The 14,250-nt window shown below is 32.1% G+C and overlaps 1 protein-coding gene across 11 annotated transcripts in view; it reads left to right on the forward strand.

Moving 5' to 3' along the window:
* Cntln (centlein, centrosomal protein) overlaps positions 1 to 14,250 on the forward strand; it is a gene marked incomplete at its 5' end in the record, with an annotated part of 307,086 nt that overhangs the window by 139,635 nt on the left and 153,201 nt on the right. For all 11 annotated transcript variants that reach the window (XR_001234816.1, XR_001234817.1, XR_001234818.1 and 8 more), the window contains 2 exon segments: positions 5,870 to 6,043; positions 7,763 to 7,888. Coding sequence is in view for 8 of the 11 variants with exons in the window: in XM_013516378.1 (XP_013371832.1) it covers positions 5,870 to 6,043; positions 7,763 to 7,888 (300 nt within the window).

Genomic DNA, 14,250 nt, shown 5'->3' on the forward strand with positions numbered 1-14,250 from the left:
AGCTTTCTTGTCAGTTTTTAATAATTACAGGCTATTATGGAATGCATAGTTAGCAGATTGAAAACCACACTTTAGTGAATTTGTTTGAGTATGATTGAGGTTTTAATGTATAGAGATGATAATGCATAACAAGCAAGTCCCTAGCTTATACCATTACTGCACAAATTTTGATTTTCTTACTGCAGATATAAGTTTTAAGTATTTATAAAAGTTAAGAGTATGTGTTATCATATGTAATGGATTGTACCCAGATGTGACATATTTAGAGATAAACCATAGGGGAAATTTAATTCCTTAAATGTAGAAATTCATTTTAGGTTAGTATTAATATGCACACTATACATTTAGGTTGCAAATTCTGCCATAATGAAAGGCTCATGACATGTTTTAGGAAAATGTGAATATGCTGCATTTTGCTATGTAAGGTAACAAGAAGTCTAGGGGAAAGTCATTAGTTTTTCCTGTTTTTTGAGTATGTCCAGTATTAATGTACTCTTAGAATTGGAGTCATGATCACTATATGTACTGGCTTTAACACTCTAACCACTGTTCTGTGACATAAAAATACCACTAATTTTTATCATTGCTGTTTGATACTTACATGTAACAGGATACTTACCTCTGTGATTGCTAAAGTTTCCTATCCAAGTTGCTGTTGTTATCTATTGGGTTTGAAGGTAGGCAATAAAGTGTCCAAGTATAGCCCATTTATTGGTTTATATAGTGTATGGAAAGAGTTAAAAGTTATGAAATTAAAAATTTCCCTTTTATGTTGGTGTTCACTAACATGACTATACCATACAAGTGTTTAGATATGCAAGGAACTTTGAATTTAACTACAGTATTGAATTTTGCTATACAATGTGTGATTTGGAGGGTATTCATAAGAGAAGATGGTAGTGCTTAAAATTTTACCTACATGTAGTCAGTAGTTTTTCTTTTTGTAATCTCTCTTTGAGGATATTTAGGTTAAAAGTATATGGATATATATATTTTTAGAAGAGTGCTAACTGTATTCTTTGATATTAGAAAATTTGTACACAGTTGTTGGTGTTTCTGAAAGTAAGATGCATTTCTAAGTTAGTAGACAAATATAATCTATGAACTTCTGTGATTAAGACTTTTGATTTATGATATCATGTTTATCTGATGTTATTGTTATTCCCTTCTTTGTTTCCCAAGAATATATGACTGTTGTTTAGTCATCCTTTTTCAGGTTATAGATAATTCAGCTAACAAAGTCTGTTTTATGAATTGGCAATATATGTATTTACACATTTTTAAAATCAATTTTAAGTGAATATTAGTTTTCTATAGCGATGTGGGTATCTTGTAAGAAAACCGTATGACATAGGGCATATATGATGCACAGAATGTACACATATTTATAAAGTCATGTAAGTTATCTGATACTTATATATATATATACTAGATATTTTATATGCTCCTATACACATAGATTTTACTCACTGTATCTGAATTATACTGGATTTTCAGTGAAATGTTGCTTTAGGGGAAACAATGGAGAGGTCATGTCTCTTTTAAGTGCTTTTCTTTTGCAATAAACTATATTATGTGTTGACAGGATTGGAATTTATAAATTTCTCAAATAAGTAAGATGCTATAGGTAAAATGCTAAGAACCAAGTACCTTTTCACTAAATGCCAGTGTGTATAAGGAGGTATTATTTAAATATGAGGAAATAAATATATTTAATTAAAACTTAGAAATAAAGGTAAAACAATTTAAAGGTCTTTCCAGGTATTATAGCTGTGAAACAATTTCATATGTATCAGCTAATGTTCAATCATCTTACACTCCAATAATGACATATAATAATGTCATAAAATGTTCTTTGAACTAAATATTTGTTATATAATTTGAAAATAGTAATGGGCAGATTTAAATGACCCTTTACCATTTCTATTGTTATGTCTTTTATAAGACTTTTTAACCAAAATTAGCTGAGTGGATCACTGGGCAAAATTGTTGTGCAGGTTATAGGGGTTCAGTGGTACAGTATGCTTTTAGCATGCATGAACCCCTTTGTTCAATCCCTAACCCTAAAACAAAACAAGACAAAACAAACAGATTATGTATTAATAATGATTATTCCCAACTGGAACCTGTAGATACCTACTCCACTTATCATTTCTAATCAGATTAACTGTAGTTTACCACCATATCACTGTATTCCAAGAATGTAAACCAAAAAGGAGCATTAGATTTTTAAATATTTTTTTGAAATGTTATAAAATATTATTAACAAGAAAAATTATTGAGCTTCTACATTATCCATATAATAATTGCATGTTTATATTTTTAATTTTAAAATGCAAATTAAAGCAGAGTTGAGACATAAAAGAACATTTTTTTTCTTAGTTTTTTGAGTCAGGGTCTCGCTATGTAGTTCAGGCTGGCCTTGAGCTCACTGTGTAGCCCAGGCTGGGCTACAGACTTGTCGCAGTCCTCCTTCCTCAGCCTCCTGAGTGCTGGAATTATGTGCAGGTGCCACCATGCCCAACTAAGAACATCTTTACATTAGAGTAACCTGATAAATTCTGCTGCAGCCAGGTGATCAAGGTTAATATCTACGGCCATAAGTTAGCTTAATAGTGTAAGCCATGGTTTGGTCATGGCTTGTTTTCCAAAAATTCATGTGTTGGAAGCTTGGTTCCTGGCATAACAATGTTAAAAGTAGTGAGATCTCTAAGAAGTAGGGCCTGGCGGGATATGATTAGGTCACTGAAGGTGCCCCCTTGGGAGAAGTAGGTGTATTCTTGCAGGCACCCCGCCTCAGTTGCTTACACTCTGAGTGAGCTGCAAAAGAAAAACACGCTTGCACCCTGTCATGCTCTGCTTCTTGTTTCTCCATTGAGCTTTCCTGCTCCCGTGCGTTTCCTCTGTGATGCCGTCCACCATGCTGTGATTAGCTGACAGGCCGTTTCCAGAACTGGCATTGTGCTGGTTGGAGTTTCAGTTCCCAGAATTGTGTACTGTGTAAACTTCTCTTCTTTATAGAGTATGTATCATTGGGTATTTTGTTATAGCAGTAGAAAATGGACTAATACAGTACTTTTGATTTGGCATATAGAAAATGATACTTCATCTCTATTATCTGCCTTTCTAAAACTGATAACCTAAGTTTAATTGTCAGAAAAATATCCAATTATAAAGAGAGTGAATCCAACCAAAAAAATAAATGAAAACAAAAAATGGTCAAACATCAAAAATAAGGAAATTCTGAGAAATTGGTAAAAGCTAGAGTAACCCATGTAGGTATGACTGTTAAGTGTGCTATTATTTTATCCTGGATGGGATACTTGAATAGAAATGTAATTTGAGATAAAAACTAAGTAATTCTGAGTAGACTGTTGATTGTAATAAAAATAATACATGAATATTGGTGAATTCCATAGATTTAATGTACCATACTAATTTAAGACCGTTTCTAATAGGAGAAACTAGGTGGGTAGGTGTGTCAGATACAGGGAAACCCTTAGTATCTGCCGAATTTTTCTGGATATGTAAAACTGTTCTACAAATGAACATCTGTTAATTAACAACACACATTAAAGGATGAATTATACCCTACCACTTTCAGTCTGGGAGCTGTATCTCAATCTTAGCTCAAAGAACTCTGAGCAGTGATATTATGATGAACCTTTCATTTAATTTCATACACTTAACATTGAAAAATTTTCTGTGGGTTTTTCTTCTTTTCTTTATAGAAAAGACAAGTCGTTTGTATTTTCAAGCACATTTAGTAATGTGTTCACTGTAAAAAATTTAAGGAATTCAAATGAATATGGAGAAAATAATTCACATACAGTCCTTGCAGTTAGAAATAACACTAAAATATTTCAAGGCTTTTTTAATGCAATGTAAATCTATATAGTAAAATATAGTGCATTGTACCCTGCTTTTCTCAGTTTATCGTGAATGCATTTACATTTCAATCCTTAGCAAATGTAGAATACTAAGCCAAAAGCTCAATATATTTCTATGAGCTTTGCTGGATTTCAAAATTTCTCTAGAAAGCCGGGCGTGGTGGCGCACCCCTGTAATCCCAGCACTCAGGAGGCTGAGGCAGGAGAATCGTTGTGAGTTCAAGACCAGCCTGGGCTACAAATGAGCTCAAGGCCAGCCTGAACTGCATAGTGAGACCCTGTCTCAAAAAGACAAAAAAAAAAAAAAAAAAAAAAAATTTTCTCTAGAAAATCTATAGCAGATTTTACTTCCATCTCATGTTTTCAAAGTACATAAGTCATAAATGGGGCCCAACAAACATTTCAAATTTTGTAGATTTCCCTGAGAAATTCTTATTTCTTGCATCTCTTGAAAGATTAGAAAATCCAGCTATATAATGCCATATTTCTCTGTAAGAGGACTTGCCTAGAGTTGATTAGCAGTAGCTACACATACACTTCTTATTCCTTAACAAAGAGATTCAGTGTTCACTGGTCATGATGCTTATATTTAAGAAAAAAAAATAGGTATATTAAGAAATAATACATCTATAGCCAAAAATAGTGATAAAAGTCTCAAGAGGTAGTGAAGACCCCACTTAAAGAAAACGGGAATGTTACAAGTTTCTTTGTAGAAATAAAGAATACATCTATGTGTTTTAATATTTACAAATGACTATATTAAGTTAACTTAAAAGCTATTGTTTTAAAACAAACCAAATGCAACCCATATTTATTTATTTACTTTGTCTACCTGGCTCCTATGTGAATTTGAGTTATCACTATTTTCATAGTATTTTAATCTTAATGATATTATTGTTTATTGAGGAATTTTGAAACAATAATGCATAAATATTTTTATTGTTAGAAATAATAATAATAAATGATATTAGAAAAAAGTATGTTGTGATTTCAGTGATAATATCTGTTACTGGAACATTTAACTAGATTGCTTATTGGGTATACTAGTAAACTACAAATATTTCTGTTTATTCTGTATGACTGTTTAACCTTGAATAAATTATTAAAAATGTATATATTAAATGACAGAATGTTGATATATCCTTCATAAAATTATTTATGGAACTATGGACAAGAGTAGAATTAATTTAATAGATGATCAATGGAAATGTTTATGAACATCATAAATTTGATAATAAAATAGGAAGAAGAAAAATAAAAGAAGAAAAACTGTAGTGGTCAGAGGGCAAGAAAGAGTAGGACAAAATCATTTAGATTCACTGGAAGAAAAATGCTTACTTTAATGTTCAAACTAAAGTAAAATATTAAGCAATATAGAGTGATTAAAAAAATAAAACTGCTTTGAAGAAAATGTTTAGCTGTATGATGAAATAAGGACTGGGAAATAAGAGAGATGATTTATATATGGTGAAAGTGTAATAGTATAAATCAAAGATGGTCTGTGCATCAGAAAAATTATAGAGTATAATTAGAAAAAATTTGCTGTCTTACCAAAACGAGAAAAAGATAGACAAATTTGGAAAAGGTGGTGTTTTCCCGTGTTGGTTTATAACCATTATTTTATATACATGTATGTTGGATGTATGGTCCTTGGAGTTTGAACCCAGTGCCCTGTGATGCCAAGCTTGTGCTTCACCACTGAACTGTGCTCCAGACACTGTAATTTCTAATTTATTGTTAAAATAGAAGCTTTTTCCTAATATATAGTCTGTATAAATATTTGCAAAAAAATAAATATTTGCTGGGAGCTGTGCTCCTAGCCCCCAAATTTATAGTTTATTATTAAGATTTCCCCTTGGTTATTAGTGATCTATATAATCTTCATAAATATTTACATATATTTAAAATGACATACAAAGATATATAGTTATATATATAGTATGCCATACAAAGATATATAGTTATACTTTTAAAAACAGGTATCTCATCCATCATTATCAAGCTTGGAAACATTAATGGTCTCACAGAAGTCTGAAATTGAGTATTTACAGAAGAAACTGAAAGTAGCAAATGAAAAGCTGTCTGAGAACAGATCTATCAACAAGAATTCCACAGAGCAGAGCATCATGACAACTGCTGAAGGAAAATATAAGGTAGAGACATTTTGTCACTTTGTAATTTGTCAGGATGAGGCTGGCAGAGCAAGAGATGAAACTGAAAAAAACAGTAACATACACTACTCTGCTTTTTCTGTGAATTAAAAAGAATATTTTCCAAATTTTTGGTGAAATCCCTCCTAGGAGTAGAAAAATTTCCCTTTTTATGACCCAATAATATTTTCCTAAATTAATTCATTGATTAATTCATTGATACTATATATTACTAGTATACCTGTATAGCTAGTAAATTAATTTCTTGTAGTGAAATGTTTTGGTAAGTATCCCTCATCTATCTGATACAGTCATCACTCCTAAGAATTCATTTTAAAATGGTATTGGTCATTTACTTAATTTTCTAATTTTTATTAAAAATACCTAGTAGTTTTAGTTCATTTTGATATAAAAGTTTAAATTACTGTCCATAGAGAATATAAAATATTAATTGGATTTTACATTTTGTATAGATTAAAAAGGAATATCAGTAGCAAAGAATCTTCTATGGCATGCTGCAAAATAGTCTACAGAATATTGATTATTTTAAAATTCCATAATATTTTAAATAAATTTGTAGATAAGTTGAAATAATACTTCCCCAATAATGGGTTTGTAGCTGTATTCTTTTTGTGCTTGTTACATTAGCGATAGGGAAAGATTGTATTTTATATGTGAAAAACTATGTTTTTGAGGTAATGGTTTTTATTTTTTTCCATTTTTTCCTTTGAGTGAAACAAACTATCAATAAAGGAATGATTTAAAATTAAACTCATGTTTCCTTGGTACTTTTACATTCTATTGGTATTACTTCTTATACTATTAGTAATTTTTCAGAGGAATGAGTTTTATTTTTTACTAAAAGATAACTATTATCCATTTGTTGCCATTTTGTAGTTTCACAAGCTTTATTTAAATGAAAGAAAACATTTCAAAATTGAAATACAACCTTATAAGGTGTAATTTGATTGCTGAAGGAAAATGCAAGTTGCTGTGTTGCTAAATTTTTACAATGTACTATTTTGATATTGCACTATTTTTAATCAAAATCAAGAAAAGGAGAGGCATATTTTGCACAAAAATTCTTTTTTGTACGGATATACAGTAACCATGTACACTGTGTTGCCCAGCTTAATAGTTGCTTTCACATTTTCCTTTTCCAGATTGGTATATGAAGCTGTACATAATACAAACACACATTCTGGTCTCTAGTTAGCCACATTATAGTTAATGACCATATGGTCATTATGGTATAAGATCTACAGTCTGTTGTATTTATATTCCTCAAGCATATTGTTCCTTCAACTTCACAGTATGTTAAACTATTTCAAAGGGGAAAAAAATCCTTTCCCTCTTGTTTCTGGTTGTCCTATCAAGTGTAACCTTGGACCCTTATAGAGCAATTAGACCAGCCTCTATCCCCTCCTTTGTAATGAGGTTTCTTGCATTTCTGAGTCTATAACCCTTTAGTCTTCCCTAATGGGACATCATTATTCTGAAAGAAACAATGTAAATGTAAATGAATATTCTCATTAAGGAGTCACAGAGAAACCTTTAGCGGTAGCACTGTGGTAATTCCGCTTGTTATTTCTCTGGTATTCCATGCAGGATTTTTTTTATAATTCACTATTAGTATTCAAAATTACTTGTTCTTTAATTTTGCATGTCTTTCATAATCCAGTATTTCAACTAGTTCAACTGTGTCCTTGTTTTATTCTCAAGGAACCACCTGTGAAACGTTCAAGGTCTTTGTCCCCAAAGAGCTCTTTCAAAGACTCAGAGGAACTAAGAAAGCTGAGAAGAGCTGAAAGAAAGATTGAAAACTTAGAGGAGGCACTACAGCTAAAGGTGAACATTAACTCATTTCTTTAGTAGTAACCATGCAAACATAAAAATATACCAGAGTAAACACACACTTCACAAATGAATGCTTGTCATTTTTCTTTCCTGATTTTAATTATCTGTATGGAAATATGTAACCAGTTGATCTTGCTTTTAAGATTTCAGAGGATTGTGAAGTAATAAAAAATATCTACTACTTGAAAACTAAATATCACTACTTTCAAATTATTTGGAAATACTTTGGCTTAAAATTGGGAATAAATTTCTTATATTTTCTCAGAAACAAAAACAGAACTATAGCACATAAAAAGTATTTCTTGTTCTTTATACTGTACATGATAAACATAAAAATAAAAGTGAGTTAAAAGTCATAATAAGCTTAGGTCACCTGTAGTTATCCTTTATATAAAAATTATAAAGTAAAAGTGGCAAATAAGTATACCTAATTTTTCCATATATGAGTTTGTCTCAAACATTTGAAATTTAAATGATACTGTACCCAGAGTTTAGAAGTATATACCTTAGCTATTTGTATTTGGGAAAACTTGGGCTTTCTGATTTATATTTTGAATTCTCCTTATTAGGGGAAGTTGTTCATGTGTATTGAGCCAACTTTATGTGGCTATATTTGTTTTCTTTTAACCTAATTAAGTAACTTTATTTATGTACAGAGTATGAAACCCAGGGTCTTGTATATGCTAGGCAAGGGCTCTACCACTGAGCTATGTTCCTAACTTCTGGAGGCCTTTTTTTCCCTCTGACTATAATATGAAAAATTTTTCATTCTTCATTCACAGTTACTCAGAGCCCTGCTTTATTTGAGTTTCAGTCATATAATTGATTGACAGTAGTTTGATATTTTATGACAAGTCCCATGCTTTATACACTACTAGGGTGTGAGGGGCTAAGAGTTGAACCCAGGGCTTTGTACATACTGAGCAAGCCTTCTACCTCTGAACCACACTTTCAGCCTATAATTTAGATTCTTTGTCTTACAGATAATTCCTAGGGAGAAAAAGTATTGACTTATATGTGTTTAGGGAAAGGTAGGGTTTAATGATATAGTTAGCCATATGTGTTTCTCTAAATCCTGTATTTTATTTTTATGTGTGTATATATATATATATATATACACACATAAAAATAAAATATATATATATATAAATGAGATTTATTGTAGGGAATTGACTCACAGAATTATTCAGACAGAGTCCAAGATCTATAGTTAGGAAGCTAGATATCTAGAAGAGGAGATGTATAGTTCCAATCTGAGCTCAAAGGCCATAGAACCACAAGAACTGATACTGTTATATCCAAATTTAAGTTCAAGTTTGAGTTTCAGTTCAAAGACAAGAGAAGACCTATATCCCAGCTTGAAGGCAGTTGAGCATAGAAAAAGAAATCTCTTTTTACTCAGCTTTTATTCTATCTAGGTTTTCAATAGATTGGTTGAAGCCCAGCCACACTGGGAAGGGCAGTCTGCTTTACTTACAGTATGTCTATTTTTTTTTTTTTTTGTAATAACACAGTACCAGAGAGTGATTAAATTATAAAGAAAAGAGATTTATTTTGGTTCATAGTTCTGAAAGTACAGGGTTGAGAGGCTACCTGGTGATAGCCTTCTTGCTGACAGAGTCCTGAAGCAGGGCAAAATAAGAGAGAGAATAAATGTACGTGTAACTCTTCTGTTCAGTGTCCCTCATTTTATAAAGCCAGTGGGATTTAATCATGGAACTCTACCCTAACAATCTCGTCTAATGTTAATCAACTCCCAAAGGCTCGACCCCTCTAGATACTTCACAAGGGGGATTAAATTTCTGTGCATGAACTTGCCTCCAACCTTGCCCATAGTGAAACCATATCCAAACCATCGCAGTCAGTCCATTGATTAAAATAATCTCATCCAGAAACACAAATAATGTTTAAGCCAATCCGAGCAGTCAGTTGATACATAAAATTTACCATCACATATACAACTTAGTAGTGGAAACTCATTACCATTTTGCTTCCAGAGATCTACAGATCCTTAACAGTCCATTATTTTTGTCAGGAAAGAGAAGAACAATTCCAGGACATTTTAGATCTAATCTCTTAAATTTCTTTTCAAAAGAAGGCTGAGAAGGGTTGCACTCCTTTGTTTTCTCATTCCTTTTTCCTGACAGCAGCTTTTTGAGGGAAGCCCTCGTTTTATTTTCCGAATAAACTTATTTTTCACTAATTAAATTTTTTTCTATATTCAAATTTTAAGTCAATTGATGATCACGATAGCAAATTATGTCATCTACATGTTTACAAAATGAAAAATGGGAGCAAAGTTTGTATTTTATAATTTAGTAGATTCCTTATTTTAAAGAAGAAACAGGCATTATGGTTAAGAACATTTAGGAAAAGAAGTAGGAAAACAAAACCTGTATATTAGAGCAGTTCCAAGGAGAGTGAGCCCACAGTGCATTTTAATTACAGTTTAACTTTAGTAAGGATAACATATTTATTGGCGATGGCAAACCTTGTTCTGTAATACCCTTTATTATGCTATTAGAATGTTGATGTTACTGGTACTGCTCAAGTGTATACAAGTGTGAGGCAGATAATAATATATCTGAAACTGAGGGTGTGTCTCACAGGTACAGCCCTGGATTGACCTCCAGCATGACAAATAGTGGCGATGACATCTGTGTTCCTAGGGCTGTTGTAAGGGAGTACCACATACTGAATGGCTTAGTCCAGAAATTTCTTGTCTCAAGTTTATGAAGACTAGAAAAGTCTCAGATTGACGTGTCAGCAGAGCTGGTTTCTTCCGAGCTGTGTGAGGGAGAATCAGTTCCATCCTCTCTTAGCTTCTTGTAGCCTCAAGTATTGCTTGCCTTATAGATGCATTCTCCTGTGTCTTCACATCGTCTTCCTCTGTGTGTATCTCTTTCCCATGTCTAAATTTCCACTTTTTGTAAGGATATTAGTCATACTCCTTAGAACCCACCTGTACCCTATTTTAACTTGAGTACCTCTATAAAACACTTACCTCTGAATGAGACCACGTTCTGAAGTAGCAAGGTTTAGGACTCCTAACATACTTTTTTTTCTGGGAAGGGAGGGAAGGGTGCACAGTTAAACCTGCAAGTACCTTTGGATTTAAAAATGTTCGTTAACCTTGGTGCTCTTTTTGTAGACCATTACCCACTAATACACGTTGAAGTTTTGTGATCTTTGCTGTGTATAGAACACTGCTGTATCCAAAACAAGTAAGAACATGGTACATAAAACATTTTATGGTGAAATGATTATTATAAATAATGGGTTAAACGTGTTCTTTTTTTGTGAACAATTAACATATGACTGCATAGTGAATCTACAAGAAGAAACATAGATGTATCTTTTCCCAGATTTATTTGGTTGTATTATACCTATTAGTATTTTGCAAGAGGCTGTTGTTCCATGGAAAGTATCATAGGAAACACTAAAGAGAAAAAACACATTCCATGGCACCATAGGTCTGTAGGTTCAAAAGTCGATTATTCAGGTGAATTACAGTTGGGAAGGACTTGCGTCTGCACCTTCTGTTGCACTGATATTCAGGTCTGTTTTTTGCCAAAACCATGATGATTTTATCACAGTAGCTTTGTATCATAATTTCAGGTCAGGGATTGAGATGTCCCCTGAGTTGCCTTTGTTGTTCAGATTTGCTTTTGCTATTCTAGGTCTCTTCTGGTTCCAAATTAATTTTAGGAATGTTTTTCTGGATCTGTGAGGTATACTAATGGTATTTTGCTTGGGATTGCATTAAATCTGTAGAACATTTTCGGGAATATAGCCATTTCATAATATTGGTTCTTCCTATCCATGAGCAAGGGATATCTTTCCATTTTCTGATATCCTCTTTGACCTCCTTTTTCAGAGTATTGTAAATTTCACTGTATAGATCTTTTATTTACTTTGTTAGATTGATTCCTAAGTATTTCATTTTTTAAATGTTATTGTGATGGGTGTGGTTTGCCTAATTTCCTTTTCTGTGAGTTTGTTATTTGTGTATAGGAAGGCTATTGAATTTTGACTATTAACTTTGTATCCAGCTATGCTACTGATTTTGGTTATTAAATCTAGAAGTCTTTTAGTGGAATTATTGGGGTCTTTAATGTAAAGTATCGTGTCATCTGCAAATAATAATAATTGAATGTCTTCTTTTCCGGTTCTTATTCCTTTTCTTTCTCTTGTCTAATTGCTCTGGATAATATTTCCAGAACTATATTGAATAGAAGTGGTGATAGTGGATATCCTTGCCTTGTTCCTGATTTTAGAATGAAAGCTTTTAGTTTTTGACCATTTAGTATGGTGTTAGCTGTTGGTTTGTCATAGATGGCTTTTTATCAGAGTGAGATAAAGACCATTTATTCCAATTTTCTGTAGGATTTTTATCATGAATGGGTGTTTCAGGTTTTTATAGGTAAATGGATACAAATTGAGACCGTACTCATAAGTGAAATAAATCAGACTCATATGTGTAAACACCTTATTGTCTCCCTAATGTGAGAAGCTGAAAGAGTAAATAAGATCCAAAAGGTCCAATACATATTGGGAAATGTCAAGAAACTGTTCAAAAGGAAGGAGAAATTGGGATGAAGGAACAAAGAAAAGAAGGAAGGGAAAAAGGAAAAAAAATATATGTGTAAGATAGTTAAGATAGTTATACTACTAATTTCTCTTATGTCATTGAAAAGAAAGATTTGTGCTAACGTTGTTTGGACAATTTTTCATTCCTATATCTTGTACTCTGAGTAACTCCTCTGAAGATAACAATACTCAATGTATTAACCATTCTTACTCTCCTATTATCTTGTTTTGAAATTTTTTATTTTTTTCTCTTTAAAATAAAATTTTAAAAAAGTTGGGAGAGGCAAATATATTTCACCAGAATCTAATTGGAACATGTGTATATACACTTGGATACATTAAAATGATGTTCTGTCAGTGATGACTAATCATTTATAGCTTTTAATGATACAAACAGCTTGCTGAGGCATGTGTTCTGTAGGTTTGTCACCTCTGTTCCATGTTGTAGCAGCAGTAAGTTATATGTATTAAATTATTCTAATGCTAGTTATGAATTTTGTATGGATATTAATATACTATCTTACTCTGATTTTTTAGCTAGGTATATGTATTTTAAAATGGGTGGTCAATCACATAATAAACTAGTGTGGAAAATATGGAATCTGTTTTTAGAAAAATTGCACCCATAACCCTCACTTCATAAATGAGGTGCATTTATAAAAGAAATAATTTGTAAAATAAAATAGGGGAACCTGTGCATCAGGGAACTTCATGAAATTCTTCCTATTTTTGAAATCATTAGTGCTGTGTACCTTTGCAGCTTGATTCTGTTGATATTTTCAGTGCCATTTAATAATAATAATCCTTCTGTTAAGTACAATTAATATGTACTCTAAGATTATACGTAAACTTTTTTTGTTTGTTTTTGTTTTTGTTTTTTTCCGGTACCAGGAATCGAACTCACGACCTTGTGCTTGCCAGGCAGGTGCTGTACTGCTGAGCTAAATCCCCAGCCCTCAAACTTTTTATATCTTACAGTAGAATCCTTGGCATTTTGTTAAATTTTGTTTTTTGTTCACTTCTCTAAAACCTTGATCTTGTTCCCTAAGAAGTGAAGCACTGCTTTATGAACAGAATTTGTGCTCCTAATTCCCCTTACTCTCATCAAGGTGCTTCTGACCACACCAGAAGATGAGATTCAGAATCATTTCTGTTTTTATGAAGTCAGAAGACAGTTGATATAATTTTCTATTTTCTAATGTTATAATATTTCAGACTTGTTTGTTAGACATCAAAGTCTCTAGTTTAACTCTTTGAATTAAAAATAATAAAAGGTATTCAGTAAAGATAAAATATGTTTATCTGTCCTTACATTTACAAGGTTTTTAATAGCAGTATTTCTCAGAGAAAGTACTATTTTGTATTGGCCCCCTCTCCCTTCATTTCTTGGTTCCCTTCCCATTTGTAGTGGATCTGTCTCTCTGTTTCCTTTTATCTGTCTTTTATTTTGCTCTGTGTTTATGCTTTGGATTTCTCACATGAGAGAAACCATACAGTATTCAAGCTTGCATGTCTGACTTATTTCGCTTATTGTATTTTCAAAATGCATTCATTTTCCTACATATGACTCAATTTAGTAAACTTCTAATGCAGCCTTTTAAAAACCTAATAAATCTTTTAATTCTGAAGGAATCCCATAAAATAATTGCAATGCATTTGGCATCTATAACATGATATAAACGTTGTTGGTCTTCTGGTTTTCTAAATTATTCATTTATTTCACACACTTAAAATTAGACCCTTTATAGTTCAAAGAAGTGAAG

Source organism: Chinchilla lanigera, unplaced genomic scaffold (assembly GCF_000276665.1).
Source record: "Chinchilla lanigera isolate Chin_1 unplaced genomic scaffold, ChiLan1.0 scaffold00033, whole genome shotgun sequence".
Taxonomy (NCBI): domain Eukaryota; kingdom Metazoa; phylum Chordata; class Mammalia; order Rodentia; family Chinchillidae; genus Chinchilla; species Chinchilla lanigera.